This window comes from Mustela nivalis (genome assembly GCF_964662115.1).
Source record: "Mustela nivalis genome assembly, chromosome: 17".
Classification (NCBI taxonomy): domain Eukaryota; kingdom Metazoa; phylum Chordata; class Mammalia; order Carnivora; family Mustelidae; genus Mustela; species Mustela nivalis.
Window position 1 is genome coordinate 12,007,585 of NC_139036.1, and position 18,538 is coordinate 12,026,122.

Consider the following 18,538-nt stretch of genomic DNA (forward strand, 5'->3'; position numbering starts at 1 on the left):
ATGGGGTTGTCAGTGTGGTCTATAGTGCAAAGGTAGCTGGGGGACTTTTAGGAGGAGGCCACGATGACAAGGAGACCTGGGATGAATATGTAAAGAAGGGACCACTGGACAGACTCTGACATAGGATTATCAGACTTACTCTACCTTATCCATGGATCCTACTTGGGTAGCCCCTAGCAGGCCAAGTTGCTGAGGGACGTCTTCCCTGGCTCTGCTTCTGAGTTTGAGGGTGTGACCAGCAGACACCACCTGTGATTTTTCAGGAGCACATGGCCTGTTCCTCCTTACTGCTTAAGCAGTGTTTCTCAGCCCTTTTTCTTTTTTGCCTTTTTAGATGTTTTCTCCCTAATTGCCCCTTCCATGATCTAGTACCACAAATACACTGTATAGTTGTCTGTGTACTGTATTAATATTTGTACTTTCTATAGAGAAAAAGATTTTTGTACCCCCCCAACCAACGTTTGCCCTCTTGGGGTCGCTCTTGCTCACACTGAGTATCATGGGTGAAAAGAGGCATGACAGCCAACCCTAGCTCCTACCACAGCTGTGGTCTGTACTTCTGAGAGGGTGGCAGGTCTCCTGGGTGCTCACAGACAAAGCTTGCTATCCCTCCACCTCCAGTTTTGTGCAGTCACTGTTCATGCTGGGGACCGTGGTGCTGTACTTCTGCCACCACAAGGAGTACGTGGCCTCCATGGTGTTCTCCCTGGCCATGGGCTGGACCAACATGCTCTACTACACCCGTGGCTTCCAGCAGATGGGCATCTATGCTGTTATGATTGAGAAGGTGGGTGTCAATGTCCAAGTAGGTTCTCCACAGAGCCTGTCTATACCGTGGGGATGTGGGACATGGTCTACAAACTCTGTCCATCCTCTGCAATGTCTGGGAGGCGCTTGTTTAGATCAGGACCCACTTTCCCAGCGTATTCCTCAAGAATCAGACTATCTGACCCTGACCCAGGCTTGGGGACTCCCCTAAAACTGGACCCCTCTACATACCAGGCCCCCCTCTCCCACCAGAGCAAAGGCCAAGGGTGGGAACTATGGATGAATTCCTCATGACCCCAGAACTGAAAGCCACCAAACCAAATCCTCCTGCATGTTCTCCAGCTCTACTTGGGCTCAAAAGTAACTCCTAGGTTAACAATAGTCCTGACCCCTCCCTTGGCCTCGCCTGGGACTGGACTTGGCTCTGACAAGCCTGCTCTCTCCTGCAGATGATCCTGAGAGACCTGTGTCGCTTCATGTTTGTCTACCTTGTTTTCTTGTTCGGGTTTTCCACAGGTAATGGGCTTGCTCAGGGCTGGTGGTGGGCAGAGAACCTGCTCACCTCAGCTTCCCAAGGACTCTGCAGGGGCAGGGTGGGGAGAGGCCCACTGGGGTATGTATCTGTAGCTGAGAGAGTTGGAAAATAAAGAACACAAGAAATGAGCAGGTGAACATGGAAATGTAATTCATAAAACATTGTAAGCAATTTTAGAGGTATAGCTGCATTTGGCTTAGATTTTTTTTTTACATTTTTACTTTTAATTTTTAAATTAATTAATTAAATTAATTAATTCAGTATAATTAAATTAATTAATTCAGTAAGAGAGAGAGAAAGAAAGAGAGAAAGCAGGAGAGGAGCTGAGGGAGTGGGGGAGAGAAAATCTTAATCAGCCTCCATCCCCAGGGCAGAGCCTGTCCGCACAACCCTGAGATCATGACTTGAGCTAAAATCAGGAATTGGCACTTAACTGACTAAGCCACCCAGGTGCCCCTTTTTAAATTTTAATTTTGACATTATTTTGGATTTTCAGAAAACTTGTAAGAATAATGCAAATAACTTTACTTATTACCCTGAATCCCCAAATTTTACCACATTTAAAAATCACATTCTGCTACACACACACATACACACACACACACACACACACACATACGCGCGCACATGCACACCACCACCACCACCATACTAAAAAAAATAGTAAGCTGCAGACACAATCAGCCCTTTACCACTGGATAAAGTCTGCATTTCCTAAAAACAGGAATATTTTTCTTACATAAAACAGTGTATAATGATCAAAATAAGGAAATAAAACACTGATACAGTGCTTCTAGCTAATCTACCAGCCTTATTCAGATTTCACCAATTGTCCTAATAATGTCCTTTACAGAAATGAAAATCCCAGATCATGTAGTTGTCAAGTCTCTTTAGTTTCTTTAATCTGGAGTGATTCCTCAGTCTTTCCTTGTCTTGTAACCTTAGCATTTTTAATGAATAAAGGCTGGTTTTTACAATGTCTCTCAGTTTGGGTTTGTTTGATGTTTCCTCACAATTAGATTCAGGTATGTATTTTTTAAAATCAGAATATCAAGGAAGTAATGTGTGTCTTCCTCAGTCCATTGTATCAGGAGTCCCACAATGTTCGTTTAGCCCATTTCTAGTGATGTTAACTTTAATTACTTGGTTTTGATGGGTCTGCTAGATTACTGTCAAGTAATTATCTTTCGTTTTGGAATCAGTAAGAGTCAATAAGTAATTTGTGAGGAGTCAATAAGTGAAAGAGTCAATAAGTAATTTGTGAGGAGATGCTTTGAGACTAGGTAAATATCTTGTTTCTCATCAAACTTAAAACAGATGATTCTCCCCCCCCCTTCCTGGGGATAAAAATATATGTTTATAAAAAATAAAAAATTAAAAAATAAAAAAAAAACAGATGATTCTCACTTGAATCACTTAATCCTAATAGTTGCCAGATGATGATTTTTTAACTCTGTCATTCCTCCTACATTTATTAGCTGGCGTTCTATTGTAGGGAGGAACTTTCCATTCTCCTGCATTCATTTATTATTTACATCATCGTGGCCTCACAGATTCTCTTCTGTTTTTTCTTTTTTTTTTTTGTTTCTTTTTCATGGATTCTCACTTTGTTAAATGGGTCATAATCTTAACTATTACCATCTATCTTGATGCTGAGATTGTCTGAGCAATCATCTTTGGGAGCCTCTCCAAGCTGGTTCCTGAGCTCTTGACACATCTACAGCATTTCTGGGCACCTGGTTCTGCTTTGATCCTCATCTGAGTCCTGCATTTACATGGCTCACATGCACACCGTCCCCTGTCCCCATCCCCGAGCCTGTTTTGGAATCTCTGTCTCAGAGTTATGGACAGTTTTGCCTGGGAGCTTTAACTGATAGGGATGGGTGTGGGCTCCAGCACCTGGTCTGAAGGCCCTGGTCTGTCGGTACCCATGGGAAGGAATTTGGCCAAGTGGGTTCATGGCTACCAGCTATGCAGGAACCATGGGGCACAACTGTTATGAAAGCTGTCAGACTCCAGATTATTTTTCCCAAAGAAAGGTGTAGTGTGCTGCAAGAGGCTATTCTGCTCTGAGCTGCTTAGTCCCTATCATTCTGGAATGAGTTAGCTCTGGGTCACAGACTAAGGTACACAGGCAGACAGAGTGTGATTGAGAAGCTGGGTGTGGATTCAGAACTGATATGTAAAGTCAGGCAGGTTGTGTGCTGCACAAAGGTGACTATATTCACATTGTATATATAGATTTGCATATTTAACAGTTTTTTTTCCCTAGAAGATGATGATAAAACTCTTAGTGTAACAAAACAGTATACAGTTGACCCTTGGACAACAGGGGGATTAGGAACACCAACTCCCTGCACAGCTAAAAATCTGCAAATAACTTTTGACTCCCCCAAAACTTTAATAATAGCCGACTGCTGATTGAAAGTCTTACCAATAACCTAAACAGTTGTTTAACACATATTTCATATGTTATATATATATGTATATAACATGCTGTATTCTTATAATAAAGTAAGCTAGAGAAAAGAAAAAGTTATTAATAAAATCATACAGAAAATACATTTACAGTACTATACTGTATTTATTGAGAAAAATCTGTGTATAAGTAGACTCATGAAGTTCCAATCCATGCTGTTCAAGGATCAGCTATACTACAACAGTTGGCTGATAGTTCTGAAGAAACAGGTGGTTTTCTGTGTTTAAGTTCATAAAGAAGTGTTCCATGGTCAAGCAGCATTCCTGCTGCAGACCCATCCTGGGATATGGGGTGTGTCTGTTGGTGGTTCTGTCTTGGCTTGCATTCAGCTGCACCTGTCCCTCCCCATGCCCTGTAGCGGTGGTGACGCTGATTGAGGATGGGAAGAATAACTCAGCGCCAGCTGAGTCCACATTGCACAGGTGGCGAGGGCTAGGCTGTCGGCCTCCTGACAGCTCCTACAACAGCCTTTACTCCACATGTCTGGAGCTTTTCAAGTTCACCATTGGTATGGGTGATCTGGAGTTCACAGAGAACTATGACTTCAAGGCTGTCTTCATCATCTTGTTGCTGGCCTACGTGATTCTCACCTATATTCTTCTGCTGAACATGCTCATCGCCCTCATGGGTGAGACTGTCAACAAGATTGCGCAGGAGAGCAAGAACATCTGGAAGCTACAGGTGGGTCAGTGGGTGGGCTGTGTCCAGCAGGAGGATGTCTGCTGCTCTCTTTGCTGCTTAGCACAGTTAGGTGCTAACCCCTTGCAGGGTTTGGGGAAGGGCAGAGACCCCAGGCAGCCCGGGGGATCAAGCAAGAGCATCTCCCCCAGTCGACTCCCTGCTGGCCCCTCCTTCTGGGGTTCCCTCTCAAGCATCACCAACTGGTGTTCACAGACACTGTGGTTAAACAGTCCCCAGGGGCAGGAGATGGAGGGCTCAGCCCCAGGGGGTGCCCACCTCACAGAAGCTTGGTCTAGGGTGGGCATCAGAGACCATACTTGGGGGGAACAGCTAGAATGGGGGGGGCTCTAATAGCTGCGTTTTTGAGGCACCTGATCCATATCTACTCTCCCGCCAAATAATAAACTGTCATTCTTATTAAGTAACATTGACTCTATACCAGGTATTGTTCTAAGTGTTTTACATGCTTTCATTTAATTCTCACAACAATGCCATCAAGTGGCTACCATTATCGTTCCCATTTTTGGATAAAGGCACTGAGGCATAGAGAAGTTGGGTATGTGTGACCAAGATAACTACAGATCTTCCTCAATTTACAATGGGGTTACCTTCCAATAAACCACCATAATTTAAATATGCATTTAATGCACCCAACCTACTGAACATCATAGCTTAGCCCAGCCTACCTTAAGTGTGCTTAGAGCACTTAACTTCAGCCTACAGTTAGGCAAAATAATCTAACACAAAGCCTATTTTATACTAAAATGTTGGATGTCTCATGAAAATTATTGACTACTATAATAAAAGTGAGAAGCAGAATGGTTATATGGGTACAGAGTGGTTGTAAGTATACTGGTTGTTGACCCTTGTGATCATGTGGCTGACTGGGAACTCCCAGCCTCAGGAGAAAGGATTGTACTATACTTTGCTTGCCTGGGAAAAGATTCACGTCCAAAACTTGAAGTATGGTTTCTGCCAAATACATACTGCTTTTGTATCATTGTGAAGTTGAAAATCATTAAGTTGAACCATTGTAAGTCGGGGTCTATCTGTAACAAGTAGCATAGTCAGTATTCGACCCAAGCAGCCCCATCTTGTGGCCCTGCTCTTAACTACTACACTGTCTGCCCCTTTGTGAGCACTTCAGGGAAGAGTCCGGGGCTGGACACTCTACCTCACTTATGGGAGGCCCTGCCCTGACTGGACCTGGCAGGCAGCAGCCATCCCTGGGCAGGTCTGGGCTGGAGGGGCTGAGCTTGGAGTGTGCACCTGCCAAGCTACAAAAACAAGCTTGACGTAGAAGGCACTAGAGGTCCCGTTCAGGGGCACTGGGACTGGGACTGGAGAGGCTGATCTTGGAAGCCCCACTGACAGCCAGGGGAAGCCCCGGGATAAGCCCTTTGCCCCTCTGTTCTCTGTGTGTTCTCACAGAGAGCTATCACCATCCTGGACACGGAGAAGAGCTTCCTTAAATGCATGAGGAAGGCCTTCCGCTCAGGCAAGCTGTTGCAAGTGGGGTACACACCTGATGGCAAGGATGACTACAGGTGGTGTTTCAGGTAATGCTCAGGCATGAAATCAAACTTAGGGAGTTCAGGGGCTTAGCTATAGATATCAGGGATCTACCCAGAGCCAGCTATGGGTACAGAGGACATTTTGGGGCTTTGTGGGCATAAGGGACTCATCTGGAGCCAGCTGTGGATACAGAAACCTGCCTCAGGCTTCCTGGGACCAGCCATGAACATAGGGGACTCTCCCAAGGCCAGCTATCGGTAGGTATATGGGCTACCCCAAGGCTCAGCTGTGGGCATTAGGAGACCTACAGGAAAATGAAGTGTCCAAAGGGGTCATCCAGTGATCAGGGTCAGAACCAGGAATCCAGCATTTAAAGTCCCTGGGCCTCATGATGTGGTCAGAGAACAGAGCTTTGGGGGTGGTGTCCAAAAAGCAGGCCCCTCTCAGCCCTCCCGCCTACCAGCTATGTCTCCCCATCCTGGTCTATGGGCTTCTTGGGATTGGCCTGTGGTACTAAGCCCTCAGCCTGGGAAGCTAGGCATGGCTTTTAGGCCATAAGCTCCTAGCTCCCTTGTCTCCTTGCCCTACAGGGTGGATGAGGTCAACTGGACCACCTGGAACACCAATGTAGGTATCATCAATGAAGACCCGGGCAACTGCGAGGGCATCAAGCGCACCCTGAGCTTCTCCCTGCGGTCAGGCAGAGGTGAGGCATGAGGGAAGTATGCTGTGACATGGAGGGAGCCTGATGTTGGGCAAGTGAAGCCTTGGGGTTCCTTGCTCCTTGAAGGCCTTCTTCACCCCACAGCCTGGATTCTGGAACAGCACCAAGGGTCAAGCACCTGCATATACTCTGTCACAGGCACTCTTTTGTACTCTCACGCATTCCCGCACAGCTGACTGTGCCACATGCCCATGTTCACCAGCTCTGCCAGTACCCTGCCCCAGGCATCTGTCCTCAAGTGCCCCAGTGGAAGCAGTTGATCCCACATACAGCCATTTGGGACAGCTGGCCTTGTGGGCTGCCCTGTCTCCTCTTCTCGATCCTCACACCCAGTGTCTATGTTCAGCTGTGTGACTCTTAGGGACACGAGCAAGTACAGGCAAAAACTCACCTTGCATGAACACAACCAGGCAGGCAGAGGAAGAATGGGAAGACTAAAGGGTATATATACCTTGAGCAGAAATGCTCTGCAGAAAGTCACTACCAGACAAAAAAAGTCTTTTTAACAGTTAATGGCAAATGTTTAATAGTACTTGTTAAATTATAGGTCTAATTGAGGACATTTATTTAAAAATGAAGCAAACGTGGTTTGTACGGAACAGATTTTGAGTTATAATTGTGCACTAATTCTTCATTTTTAGCTTTTAGAAAATTGTGGTAAAATATGTGTAATACAAAAGTTGCCATTTTAACCATTTTTAAGTGTATAGTTCATGGGTGTGAATTGTGTCCACAGTGTAATGAAACCTTCACCGCTTTCTATTTCCAGAACATTTTCATTATTTCAAACAGGAACTCTGTACCTATTGAATGATACAGATTTCCTGTTTGAAATAATGAAAATGTTCTGGAAATAGAAAGCTATTTCTATCTATTGAATGATTACTCCTATTTCTTCCTTCCCCCACCCCCTGGTAACCTCTATTCTGCTTTCTGTCTCTATCTCTTTTGTCTCTGTCTCTGTCTCTGTCTCTTTTGCCTAGGGTAGGTACCTGGTATAAGTGGAACACACCTTTTGTGTCTAGGTCAATAATATCCCATTGTAGGTATATACCACATTTTATTTACCCATTCATCTTTTAAATCAACATAAGGACTGTGTCCACTTTTTGGCTATTGTGACCATTGGTGGACATAATTCTGTTTGACTTCTGGCTTTCAGGTGTTTAATTTATTAATTAATTAATTAATAGAGAGACTGAAAGGGGGTGTGGGGCAGAGGAAGAGAGAAAATCTTTTTTTTTCCAGGCTTCTCATGAATTTTTTTAGTCTATTCTGTACAAAAATATGGCTTACAGTTTATTGCTGAAATGTAGGAACATGAAGATTCCCAGTCCATAGTTTTAAACCTAACAAGTATGAGAGAGAGAATCTTAAGCAGACTCCACACCCTGTGTGGATGTGGGGCTCAGTCTCATGACTCTGAGGTCAAGACCTGAGCTGAAATCAAGAGTCAGATGCTTCAGTTCTTTGGATAGAAATAAAACTGCTGGATCCTATGGTAATTCTGTGTTTAACTTTTTTAAGGAACTGCCAGAATGTTTTCTAAAGTGGCTGCGTTTCTGTACATTCCCAACAGCAAAACATGAGGGTTCCACATCCTCACCAACACTTGCTGTTTCGTGGGTTTTTGTTGTGGTGGTGGTGGTTGTAGCCATCCTAATGGATGTGCGGTTGTATCTTATTGTGGTTTTGATTTGCATTTCCCTAATGACTAATTATTTTGATATCTTTCCAAATGCTCATTTGTCATTGTAGGTACTCTTTGGAGAAATGGTTATTCAAGCAATCTGCCCATTTAAAAATTTGTTTTGTTGTTGTTGAGTTATAGAAGTTCTTTATACATTTTGGATATTAATCCTTTGTCAGGTATACCATCTGCCGGTGTTTTCTTCTATTCTCTGAGTTGTCTTTTGATATAAAAGTTTTTTTTTTTTGATGAAGCCCAGTTTATCTATTCTTTTCTTTTATTGCCTATTCTTTTGGTGTAATATGTAAGAAATTATTGCCAAATCCAATGTCTTGAAGATTTTTCCCTATTTTTTTTTATAAGAGTTCTATAGTTTTAGTTCTCAACCATTTCCATGTTGATTTTTTTGATTCATGATTTTCTTTTTTGCTATAAACCTTGGACTGTTTCCCAGAGTTGTGACAATATTGGTTCCAAAGTTTCTGTTTGTTTGTTTGTTTGTTTGTTTTTTGATATTTTTGTGGTGGTCTAGGTTTTGGGAACTACCTACTTTACCATTTTGCTGGTAATTCTTGAACAAAGAATGAACCAGATGTTGACTGTTTGGGGTTTTTCTTTAGTAGGGTGGGAGAAAGGGCACTATTTTCAGATCAGTTTGCCTGATAGAATGATACTGCATCTTTCATATTTGATATTGCTTCATAGACTCTTTTTTTTATTTTAAAAACTTAAAATCAACTTTATTGAGATATGATTTACATACAGTAAAATGCACGCATTTTAAATGTATAGTTTGGTAAGTTTCAGGAAATATCTACTCAGGGAACCACCACCCACTCAATGTATAGAACATTTCCATCATGCCAGGAAGTACCCTAATGCCTCTTTGTAATCAGTTTTGACCTCCCCATCCCAGGTAACTACTTGTCTAATTTCTATCCCTGTCAATTAGTTTGATATCAGCTTTTGTTTACTTGAAAATGTAAATTTCATTCTCATGTTTGAAGGATATTTTCACTGCATACAGAATTCTGGGTTAACAGATTTTTTTCCCCCTCTTTTAAAAAAAAATTTCCAACATTAAATTTTTCTCCACTGTCTCTGGCTTCCATTGTTTCTGATGAGAAGTTGCTCATTATTTGCATTCCTGTATGTAATTTGTCTTTTTCTTTTTGGCTGCTTTCAAAATATTCTCTTCATCTTAGGTTTTCAGCAGTTTGAGTAAAACATGCTTTGGTTTTTTTTTTTTGTTTGTTTGTTTATCTTGTTTAAGATTCACCTGCAATTCTTGGATCTGTACATCAGAGTCTCTACATATATTTTGCTTCATTGTCCCTATCTACTTTGCGGGGGACTCCAATAACATATATTTTATTTTATTTAACTTTATTTATTTGAAAGAGAAAGAGAGAGGGAAGGAGAGAGCAGGGGGAGGGGCAAAAGGAGCAAGAGAAAGAGAACCTCAAGCAGACTCCCTGCTGAGTGCAGAGCCTGACACAGGACTCTATCCCAGGACCCCAAGATCATGACATGAGTTGAAATCAAGAGTCGGATGCTCAACTGTCTGAGCCATCCAGGTGCCCCACACCTGGGTGGTATTTTAATTTTTTAGATTTTATTTATTTATTTGACACACAGAGAGAGATCACAAGTAGCCAGAGAGGCAGGCAGGGGGCCTGATGCAGGGCTCAATCCCAGGACCCTGAAACCATGACCTGAGCTGAAGCAGAGGCTTAACCTACTGAGCCACCCAGGTATCCCATCCCTACATGTATTTTAGATCGTTTGATATTGTCCCACAGGTTTCTGAGGCTTTATTTTTACTTGATTTTTTTTTCTATTTCTCAAATTTGAGAATTTTATTGTTCTGTCTTCAAGTTCACTGATGCTATCCTCAGCCATCTGCAAACTATGATTAAGCTCATCCAGTGACTATTATATTTCAAGTATTATGCTATTTGGTTTTCGAATTTCTACTTTTTTTTTTAATGATTTTCATTTCTTTCCTAAGATTCTCTAGCTGGTCTGTCACCAAGATCCTATTTTCCTTTGTTTTTTTTTTTTTTAAATTTTTTTTAACATATAAATAATAGTTAATTTAAATTCTCTGCCAACTACATCTGGGCCATCTTTTTTTAAAAAATTATTTATTTATTTGACACAGAGAGAGAGAGAGATCACAAGCAGGCAGAGAGGCAGGCAGAGAGAGAGGGGGAAGCAGGCTCCCTGCGGAGTAGAGAGCCCGATGTGGGACTCGATCCCAGGACCCTGAAACCATGACCTGAGCTGAAGGCAGCGGCTTAACCCACTGAGCCACCCAGGTGCCCCCATCTGGGCCATCTGGGGGACAGTTTCCATTGACTGTTTTTTCTCCCTCCTTACTGTGAGTCACATTTCCCTGTCTCTTTGCATGTCTAGTAACTTTTAATTGTCAACTGGGCATTGTGGATAGTATATTTCAGAGACCCTTGATTAAATTTTTGTTTTAGTTGGCAGTTCAATTATTGAGCGAATCACCCTGAACTTGTGCAGACTTAGTTTTAAACTTTATAATGATAGATCTGTGAAATGCCAAGGTATTTTCCAATTCCATCAAGTTTGGGACTCAACCTCCAAACTGTTTCCACTAAAGTTCTTGCCAGGACTTGGTTTTAGGCTTTGTTAGGGTGGGTTTTGGGTAGACCTTACTCTAGGGCATGTAGAGTAAGTAGGGCATTTCTGTGTTTTAACTTGATCCTCAGAGTAGAAAAAAGGTATTAAGGAGGTCTCCCCACTGAGTACTGCTCAGCTTCCAGTGTTTCTATCCCACTGTCAGCCCTATAGTGGCCCCTGCCTTGTAAGCCTTATGCAGTCTCATATTGTGCAAGTACACTCCAGCTTCCAGCCCAGAGACTTCTAGACCTCCACCATCACATCTCTCTTTTTCCTCTTCTTCTGTGCCCTGTCTCACTGATTCTAGCTGCTTCAGCTGTCTAAAACCCCAATCTCTTCTTCCTTAGTTCAGAGGTACTGCCATGGTCTGCTTAGACTCCAGCTCACTACACCACAGTCAGAGAAATTGTCCCTATGCAAACCATCAGGGAAATCATGGGGCTCCGTTTGTGGATTTCACTTTTTCTCAGCAACTGCAGTTTTCAGTCTGTATCCTATGCCTGAAAACATTTACTGCAAATATTTTTTCCTGCTTTATGTTTGTTTACAGCAGTGTGGGTAGCTCAGCACTACATACTCCATCAGGGTAGAAGTAGACATCTTTTTTATCAAGAGCTTTCTGCAATCCTGTAATTTTCACACTAGTTTCATTAGAGGCACTTCCTGTGTCATGCCATAGTACTTATTGATTATCTCTACAATTGTTATTGATCTAACTTTACCACAGAGCCATTCAAAGATGATTTTGCCTATAATTTGAGCAGTCTTCCAATATCAATCTTATTGACTTCATGAAACCTCCCATCTTTTAAAGATTTGCTGTTGTATTTTGTGGTTAACTTGCATTGTGTTTGCATGACATTGTTGGCTGTTTATAACATTGCACATTCACTGTGTATTAACAAAGATATTGTTGAAGTAGCGGGGATATACACATTCTTGTTACTTGGATTGGGGTAGGAGGTGGTTAGAGGTTTCCTGATTTCACATTTATAATGAATTAGTGAATATTTCCTGAGGATTTTGATTTTTTTGTACAACTTTGTAGCAGTGTACACTTTAGTAATGAATAGTCATACAATTCAGATAACAAGGAACTTTCCTACCTACAAAGTGTATATGATTGGGAAGGGGCAAAGGAATACATGAGAGAAAGGCCGGGGAGGAAAGCAGTTAATAGCTGAGCTGGGGGGAACACTTGAGAGAGTCTTGGCATCAGGGCTGTGGGAAGTGGGCATGGGGAGCCCTGTGCCTCCTTTCAGGGCTTTTGAGCTAGGGCTGGGCCAAGCAGTCTCTGAGGCTGCATGTTGCCAACACTGAGCCAGCCAGAAGATTGTGTCTCAGTGAGACCTGGCCTATACCCCCATGAAGTCCTGCTTCAATGCCTGGGTTCTTATTTAGCAGGTGATGCTTGGGAGCAGGCCAACATCAGCCTGCAGGCCTGGGGTAAACACCAAGACCTGGAGAATTTGGCTGGAGTGTCATGGTCATGGTGGGCCTAGCTTCCCATGTTCCTGATGCCTTTCACATGTGGTCAGTGTTAGACACCAGCAGAGGAACCTGAATTACGGCCTGAGGGTAGGAGGTATAGAAGGTATAATCGAGGCTGGTTTTCTAGAGAGATTAGACCCAGGGTGGCCAACCAGAGGGCTTGGCTGTGGGAGGGGAACATGTACAGCTTTCCCTCTTGGTTGTCAGTTTGCCTAGGTGGCTGGGAAGCTGGAGGGGCCTTGGGAGTGACAGCTGGATTCTCTTTAGGAGCTCCCTGTGCACACAGTAGAGCCCCATTTAAGACCTAATGTCACCATGTTTTCTTTGGCATTGTTCCCAATATGCTATGCTCTGGTGGGTCCTGGTCCCCAGATCCTGATTCTCTGGCTGGTTCTTCAGCCTACAGCTGACCTGATGTTGAGCCACCATGGGGCAGACCACAGTGTTGCTCTGTGGAGATCTGTCCTCCCTCCCATGTGGGCAGGGAGGAGATGGAGACTGGGAAAGGCAAGCAATAGACTCTGATGAGGTCCCTGCAAGTCAGGGTGAGGGGAAGGAAGAGGATTTAGGATTTTCCAGAGTGGAAGAGGCTCCTTAAGCAGGCAAGGGAAGAGGAAATGGCAGCTATCCCTGTGTCTCAGGAAGGACCAAAATGTCTGGGTCTCCTTTAAGAGAACTACAAGTGGTAAGGCCAACAAATAAGTGTTTATTTCTGCGTGCTGCATCCAAGGCAGTAATGATGTTTTACCCTTTAGTTTCAGGAAGAAACTGGAAGAACTTTGCCCTGGTTCCCCTTTTAAGAGATGCAAGTACAAGAGAAAGGCCCTCTGCTCAACCAGAGGAAGTTCATCTGAGACACTTTGCAGGGTCCCTCAAGCCAGAAGATGCTGAGGTCTTCAAGGATCCTGTTGCTTGAGGGGAAAAGTGAGGGACCCCTCTAGGGTACTCCTAACACTGTTGGGCCTCAGAATATCTCACTGTGGAGGGAACAACAGGGCCCTCTCAGCAGCCTGGCTTGGCCTGTGCCTGCCCAGGCACTTTCCTCCCCTGCTCTGCACAAGCTACGGGAAGCATTGTTGGGTGCATGGGGAGAGCTAGTCATCCAGCCTCACTGTCCCCAAGGGAGTCTTCCACCAGGAAATTATTTTGCTCTCATATTTTTACTAACTTCGTTAGGTATCATGAATGATGAATCTTGTGTGGACATATGTGATGCCATTGTTTTATTTTATATAACTAGGAGTGAATGTAAATGAGGCCCAGGAAAACACCTCTTGGAACAAAACAAAACATGTCCTTTGATGTAAACTGCTGCAGCTGTTCTCTGTGTTGTGTTTAATACCTCCTCCGAAACAGAGTGGGCTGAGGGGGGTGTCATTTATATCTCAGAGAAGGTGGGGGAAGGCTGGCCCTCTTTCCAGCTCTGCCAGAATCAGGTTTTGCCAGAGTGACTTCCTCGTTCTATGTGATACATCATGGTCCCCCCAAACAGAACTCTTTTGCTGTCCAGATGAAAGTACAGCACGTGTCTTAAAAGCATGTGGCAAGAATTTTTTCATGGTCTTCCATTTGTAACAACTGTAGTCCTACTCCCCCGCAGTGGTCCTACTTCCACCTCCATGCATCCTGTCACTCATCACATAAATAAATAAATAAACAAACAAATATCACATCCAGTGTGAACTTTGTGCCATAGCTAGTTGGCTATGGGGTGTGTGTGTGTGTGTGTGTGTGTGTGTGTGTGTGTGTGTTGCTATTGAGGCTGGGACAGTTAGTAAGGTTATGCAGCCAGTAAACAGCATTGCCTGGGTCTGACTCCAAAGCCTGGAACTTAACTGTGGCACAAGGCTATCTGGCAGAGAATAGAATGGGCTAGGGGCATTCCAGTCCCTCCCTGGGGAGCAGAGATGTGAGGGCTTTTTGCTTCCTGTTGTGGGCCTGGCACCCCTCTCTTTTCCTGGAGGCCTTCCTAGGAGATGTCATGTAGATGTCAGATATTTGCAAGTTTCTGCAGATTAGATCAACTTTCAGACTTAACCCGAGCTGGAAGGAATCTTGTGGTTGTTCTTTTCTAAAATGAGTGAGTATAATCTTTTGTGTAAACCCGTGTTCTTTTTTTATTTTTTTAAAGATTTTATTCATTTATTTAACAGAGAGAAAGATCACAAGTAGGCAGAGATTCAGGAAGAGAGAGGGAGAAGCAGGCTCCCCGCTGAGCAGGGACCCCCCCCCTCCCGCAATGCGGGGCTCTATCCCAGGACTATGAGATCATGACCTGAGCCGAAGGCAGAGGCTTTGACCCACTGAGCCACCCAAGGGCCCCTAAACCCATGTTCTTTAAAGAAGGACACACATGTAATTAGCCCATTCTTTGCTCTTTTGTATCTGTCATTGTCTCTTTAGCTTCCTTTGTCCCCATGTCCCTCCCTCCAACACGTGGAGGCAGGAGGAGCCACAAACCAGAATCCCAGGTGGGGAGGCTGCTCAGCTCTCCTAGCCTGGGGTGAGCTGTGACCTGCCAGGACGCAGACAGCCTCTCTTGACCACAGTCTGGGGGGATCTGCTCAGGCCTGAGAGTGTTGATGGAGATCTGCCTGGCTCCCAGGCTTCCCACCTTGTTCACTGCACTACGTGGAGTGTTTCCTGGGGCAGATCAAGGTGTTGGCCCATCCCTGCATGCACTCGTCCCACAGAGACCACTTTTCTTACTCCTCCTTCTTGAAGGGAGAGCTTGTGCACCTGCCACCAGGGTCTGATATCTGCAAGGCCTGGGAGGTGTGGGGAGGAGGTAACGGTGCTCTCGACTCCTGTCTAGTACGTACTTTGGGGGTGTTTTATAGTCCAGGGCAGAAGGTCTGGTGAGATGGGGGCCATGTAGGGTATGCTGGCAGATGTGTAGGGGCTGCCTATAATTTGGGCCTCTGGGAAGCAGGCTTGGGGCAGGAAAGTGTAGAAGCTGCCCTTTCCCTCTCCCTGCCACATCCCTTCCAGGCCCCAGGCTGCATCTGCCCTTGACATTTTGCTTCCCCAAAACAGCCCATTTGGATGCTTCCTCCTGTCACTGTTGTCTTTTAATTTAAACTCCTGTTTTCTGCATGGTCACAGAAGGAGCTGAGGTCACGGAGGAAGGGTGAGCACAACAGGGCCCATGGCTGCTCCAGGGAAAGAGGAGCTGGACGCTGGAGGCCAGGTGGTCTGTCCTCCTGGGTGCCCAGGCACTGGTGCAGCTGTGACCAAGCACTGGAAGTCACCCATGTGGCGGCCAGGGCTGAGCGGGCAATGCTGGCTTCTATGGGGCTCCAGGCTTGGCAGGAGGAGGCCGGACTCCTGGATCCACACTCCTGCCACTGTGCCATGTAGGCCCCAAACACAGGGTGGGGATCAAGCTCATCTGCGGCCCTGGCAAGTGTGGGCAGGGGATCTGCTGGCCAAGATGCTGCCTTTGGTTTGAGGTGCTGACTCGGTTGAGCTGGGGCACTTCCCTCCCTGACCACATGGGTAGGAGCGTGTGTGTCCTTCTTTATGCACCCCATAAAGCTGGACGGTGCAGCCTCCTGTGATGAAAAGGTCAGAGCTGACTCAGTGGCTTGTGGCCCGACTCATAGCTCCTGTCTGACACTCCACTGAGGCTGTGCATCATTCACCCAAGCTCGTCATGGTTCCTTGAATGTGCCAGGATCTTTTGCCTCCCAGTTCTCCTCCTGCTGCTCTCCCCGTGTACAAGGTCCTCCCTCATTCCCAGTGTAGCCCCAATGCTCTCCCTTCCCTGAGCCCATCCCCCACTGCCCCATGGGCCAGATTTCCTTCCTCCTCAGTGACCCAAGCCCTTTTTGTCCTTACAACTTGCTGAGTGGGGTTATGGTTCTTGCCTGAGCCTGTGTCCTGTGTGGCCCACAGTTTCTTGAGGGTGGAGACCACTTTCTCCAGTACTGAATCCTGTGCTGGTCCTTGCTTGCCTGCCTTGTATCCTACTGTGGGATCCCACGATGTGCTGCATTAAATAGGATTGAAGGTAGGACAGCTCAAGGGGCAGGAGCTGCTGTTTCCTTGTATTTGGGGTAGGAGCAGGGTGGGGGGTGGGTAGTGGCTCTGACTGCTGAGATCTGGTCCCTGATCTCACAAACAGCAAACTCCCTGCCAGGCACAGTGTGGGACTTTGGGTGGGGACAGGGGTCTTTTAGAGAGGTTCCAGCCTGGCCTTTGAGAAAAAGTGCCAACACCAGGCAAAATGTAAATGCTGAAATTTGACAACAGCCACGTCCCTAGCGTTCTGAGGCCACGAGAAGTAGAGCTAAGAGGGACAAGGGGCTGATTCAGAAGGGGAAATTAATTGAGTATTAGAAGGAAGGCTATGATTGATCCAAGGTCAAGCTATCATGATGGAGTTTCAGGCAATGTTTGTGGGAACTTCAGGACCACTTGATGTAAAACCACCAAAGCAGCCCACATTTGTTGGTCCTGAAGCCAGGTTTCCTGTCCCTTACTGGCATAGGTCCTGCTGCCCTATGGTCAGAGGACTGAGTCTGCCGCTGGCCTCTGCCCAGGCTGGAAGGTTGTAGTGATGAGGGATGGAGTGACTGGCCCCAGAGGGCAGCTGGGGAAATCCCTGCTGCGTCAGTCATGGGCGCCCTCTCTGTCAGCAAGACTTCCTGCTCCCTCCCAATCCTGTCTGCCCAAGGGGACAGGTGTGCGATTCCTGAGTGACAAGAGACAGTCAGGGCTGCCCCAGCCTCGCTCCGCCCCCTACACAGCCTTGGCCTGCTTGAGGAGGGAGGGTGCGGAATATTCCCCAACATCTGGCCTGGAGGCAGGTGGCCCAGGTGGTTGCTGGGGGAGGGGACTGGGATGACAAAACCAGTCAGAATTAATGACTGTTGCTGTTTATTGAGTTCTTTCTGTCCTCTGGGTCTTGTTGAAGTCCATTCTATGTGTTTTCTCAAATAATTCTGCAAGGCAGATTGATTGATTGATTTAAGGTTGTTTTTTTTTTTTTTTTAAAGATTTTTATTTATTTGTCAGGGAGAGGGAGTGAGAGTACAGGTTGAGGGAGTGGCAGGCAGAGGGAGCAGGCTCTTCACTGAGCAGGGACCCTGATGTGGGACTTAATCCCAGGACGCTGGGATCACGACCTGAGCCAAAGGCAGACGCTTCACTGACTGAGCCACCCAGGTGTCCCTGCAAAGTGGATTTATTATGCACATTTCACAGACAGGAAATGGGAGAAATGACTTGCTCAAGATCATAGAGCCAGAGAGGGGTGAGGTTGTCTGACACCAAGGTGTGAAGTGAATAGTTTCTGGTGGTAAGAGGTGTTTTGTTTTGTCTTTAAAGATTTTACTTATTTATTTGAGAGAGAGAGAGAATGAAAGAGGGAGAGAGTGAGACAACATGGGGCGGGGGGTTGGGGGGGCAGGGCCAGAGGGAGAAGCAGACTTCCTGCTCAGCGGAGAGCCTGATGTGGGACTTGATCCTGGGACTCCAGGATCATGTCCTGAGACGAAGGCAGACGCTTAACCAACTGAGCCACCCAGGTGCTGGTAGTCTTTGAATGGGGACTTTCTTTGTCTCTACAAGGATCTGATCCCAGACTTTGAAGGACAGATACCAAGCTTTGGTCCTGGCTACCCTGGGATCGACCGAGCCAATGCTCAGCTGTGGCCTTTCCTCCCAGGGCTCAGGGCAGAGCCCTTGACCATTCATGAGGCTCTCCCACCAACATGTTCTCTTTGACTCTTCACAGCATCCTTGGAAAGTAGTTGTAATTCCCATTTCCCAGTTGGGGAAACTGAGGCCCGTGATGGGAAGCATCAACTACAAGAGAGAAAAGAGTTGGGACCAAAACTTTGGCCTTGGCACCTGTTGCCTCCCCTGCCTTCTCCTAGGCTGGGCTGCTGTGTGGGTGTGGGGTGACTCAGGCAGGGCGTGTGGGTGGGCAGGCGCTGCAGCTACGGCTGGTGGGTGTGGCCTGCCTGACGCCTAGGGCGGGTGGCCCAGCCAGTTCTG

At 45.8% G+C, this 18,538-nt stretch overlaps 1 protein-coding gene across 5 annotated transcripts in view; it reads left to right on the forward strand.

Annotated features, from left to right (window-relative positions):
• TRPV1 (transient receptor potential cation channel subfamily V member 1) overlaps positions 1 to 14,202 on the forward strand; it is a 44,281-nt gene extending 30,079 nt beyond the window's left edge. For all 5 annotated transcript variants that reach the window (XM_082705834.1, XM_082705836.1, XM_082705835.1 and 2 more), the window contains 6 exons: positions 622 to 787; positions 1,218 to 1,284; positions 4,141 to 4,463; positions 5,895 to 6,022; positions 6,569 to 6,684; positions 13,291 to 14,202. In XM_082705834.1, the coding sequence (XP_082561960.1) occupies positions 622 to 787; positions 1,218 to 1,284; positions 4,141 to 4,463; positions 5,895 to 6,022; positions 6,569 to 6,684; positions 13,291 to 13,451 (961 nt within the window). In that variant the 3' untranslated portion in view covers positions 13,452 to 14,202. The remainder of the gene's footprint in view (positions 1 to 621; positions 788 to 1,217; positions 1,285 to 4,140; positions 4,464 to 5,894; positions 6,023 to 6,568; positions 6,685 to 13,290) is intronic.
• Positions 14,203 to 18,538: the final 4,336 nt, after the last annotated feature.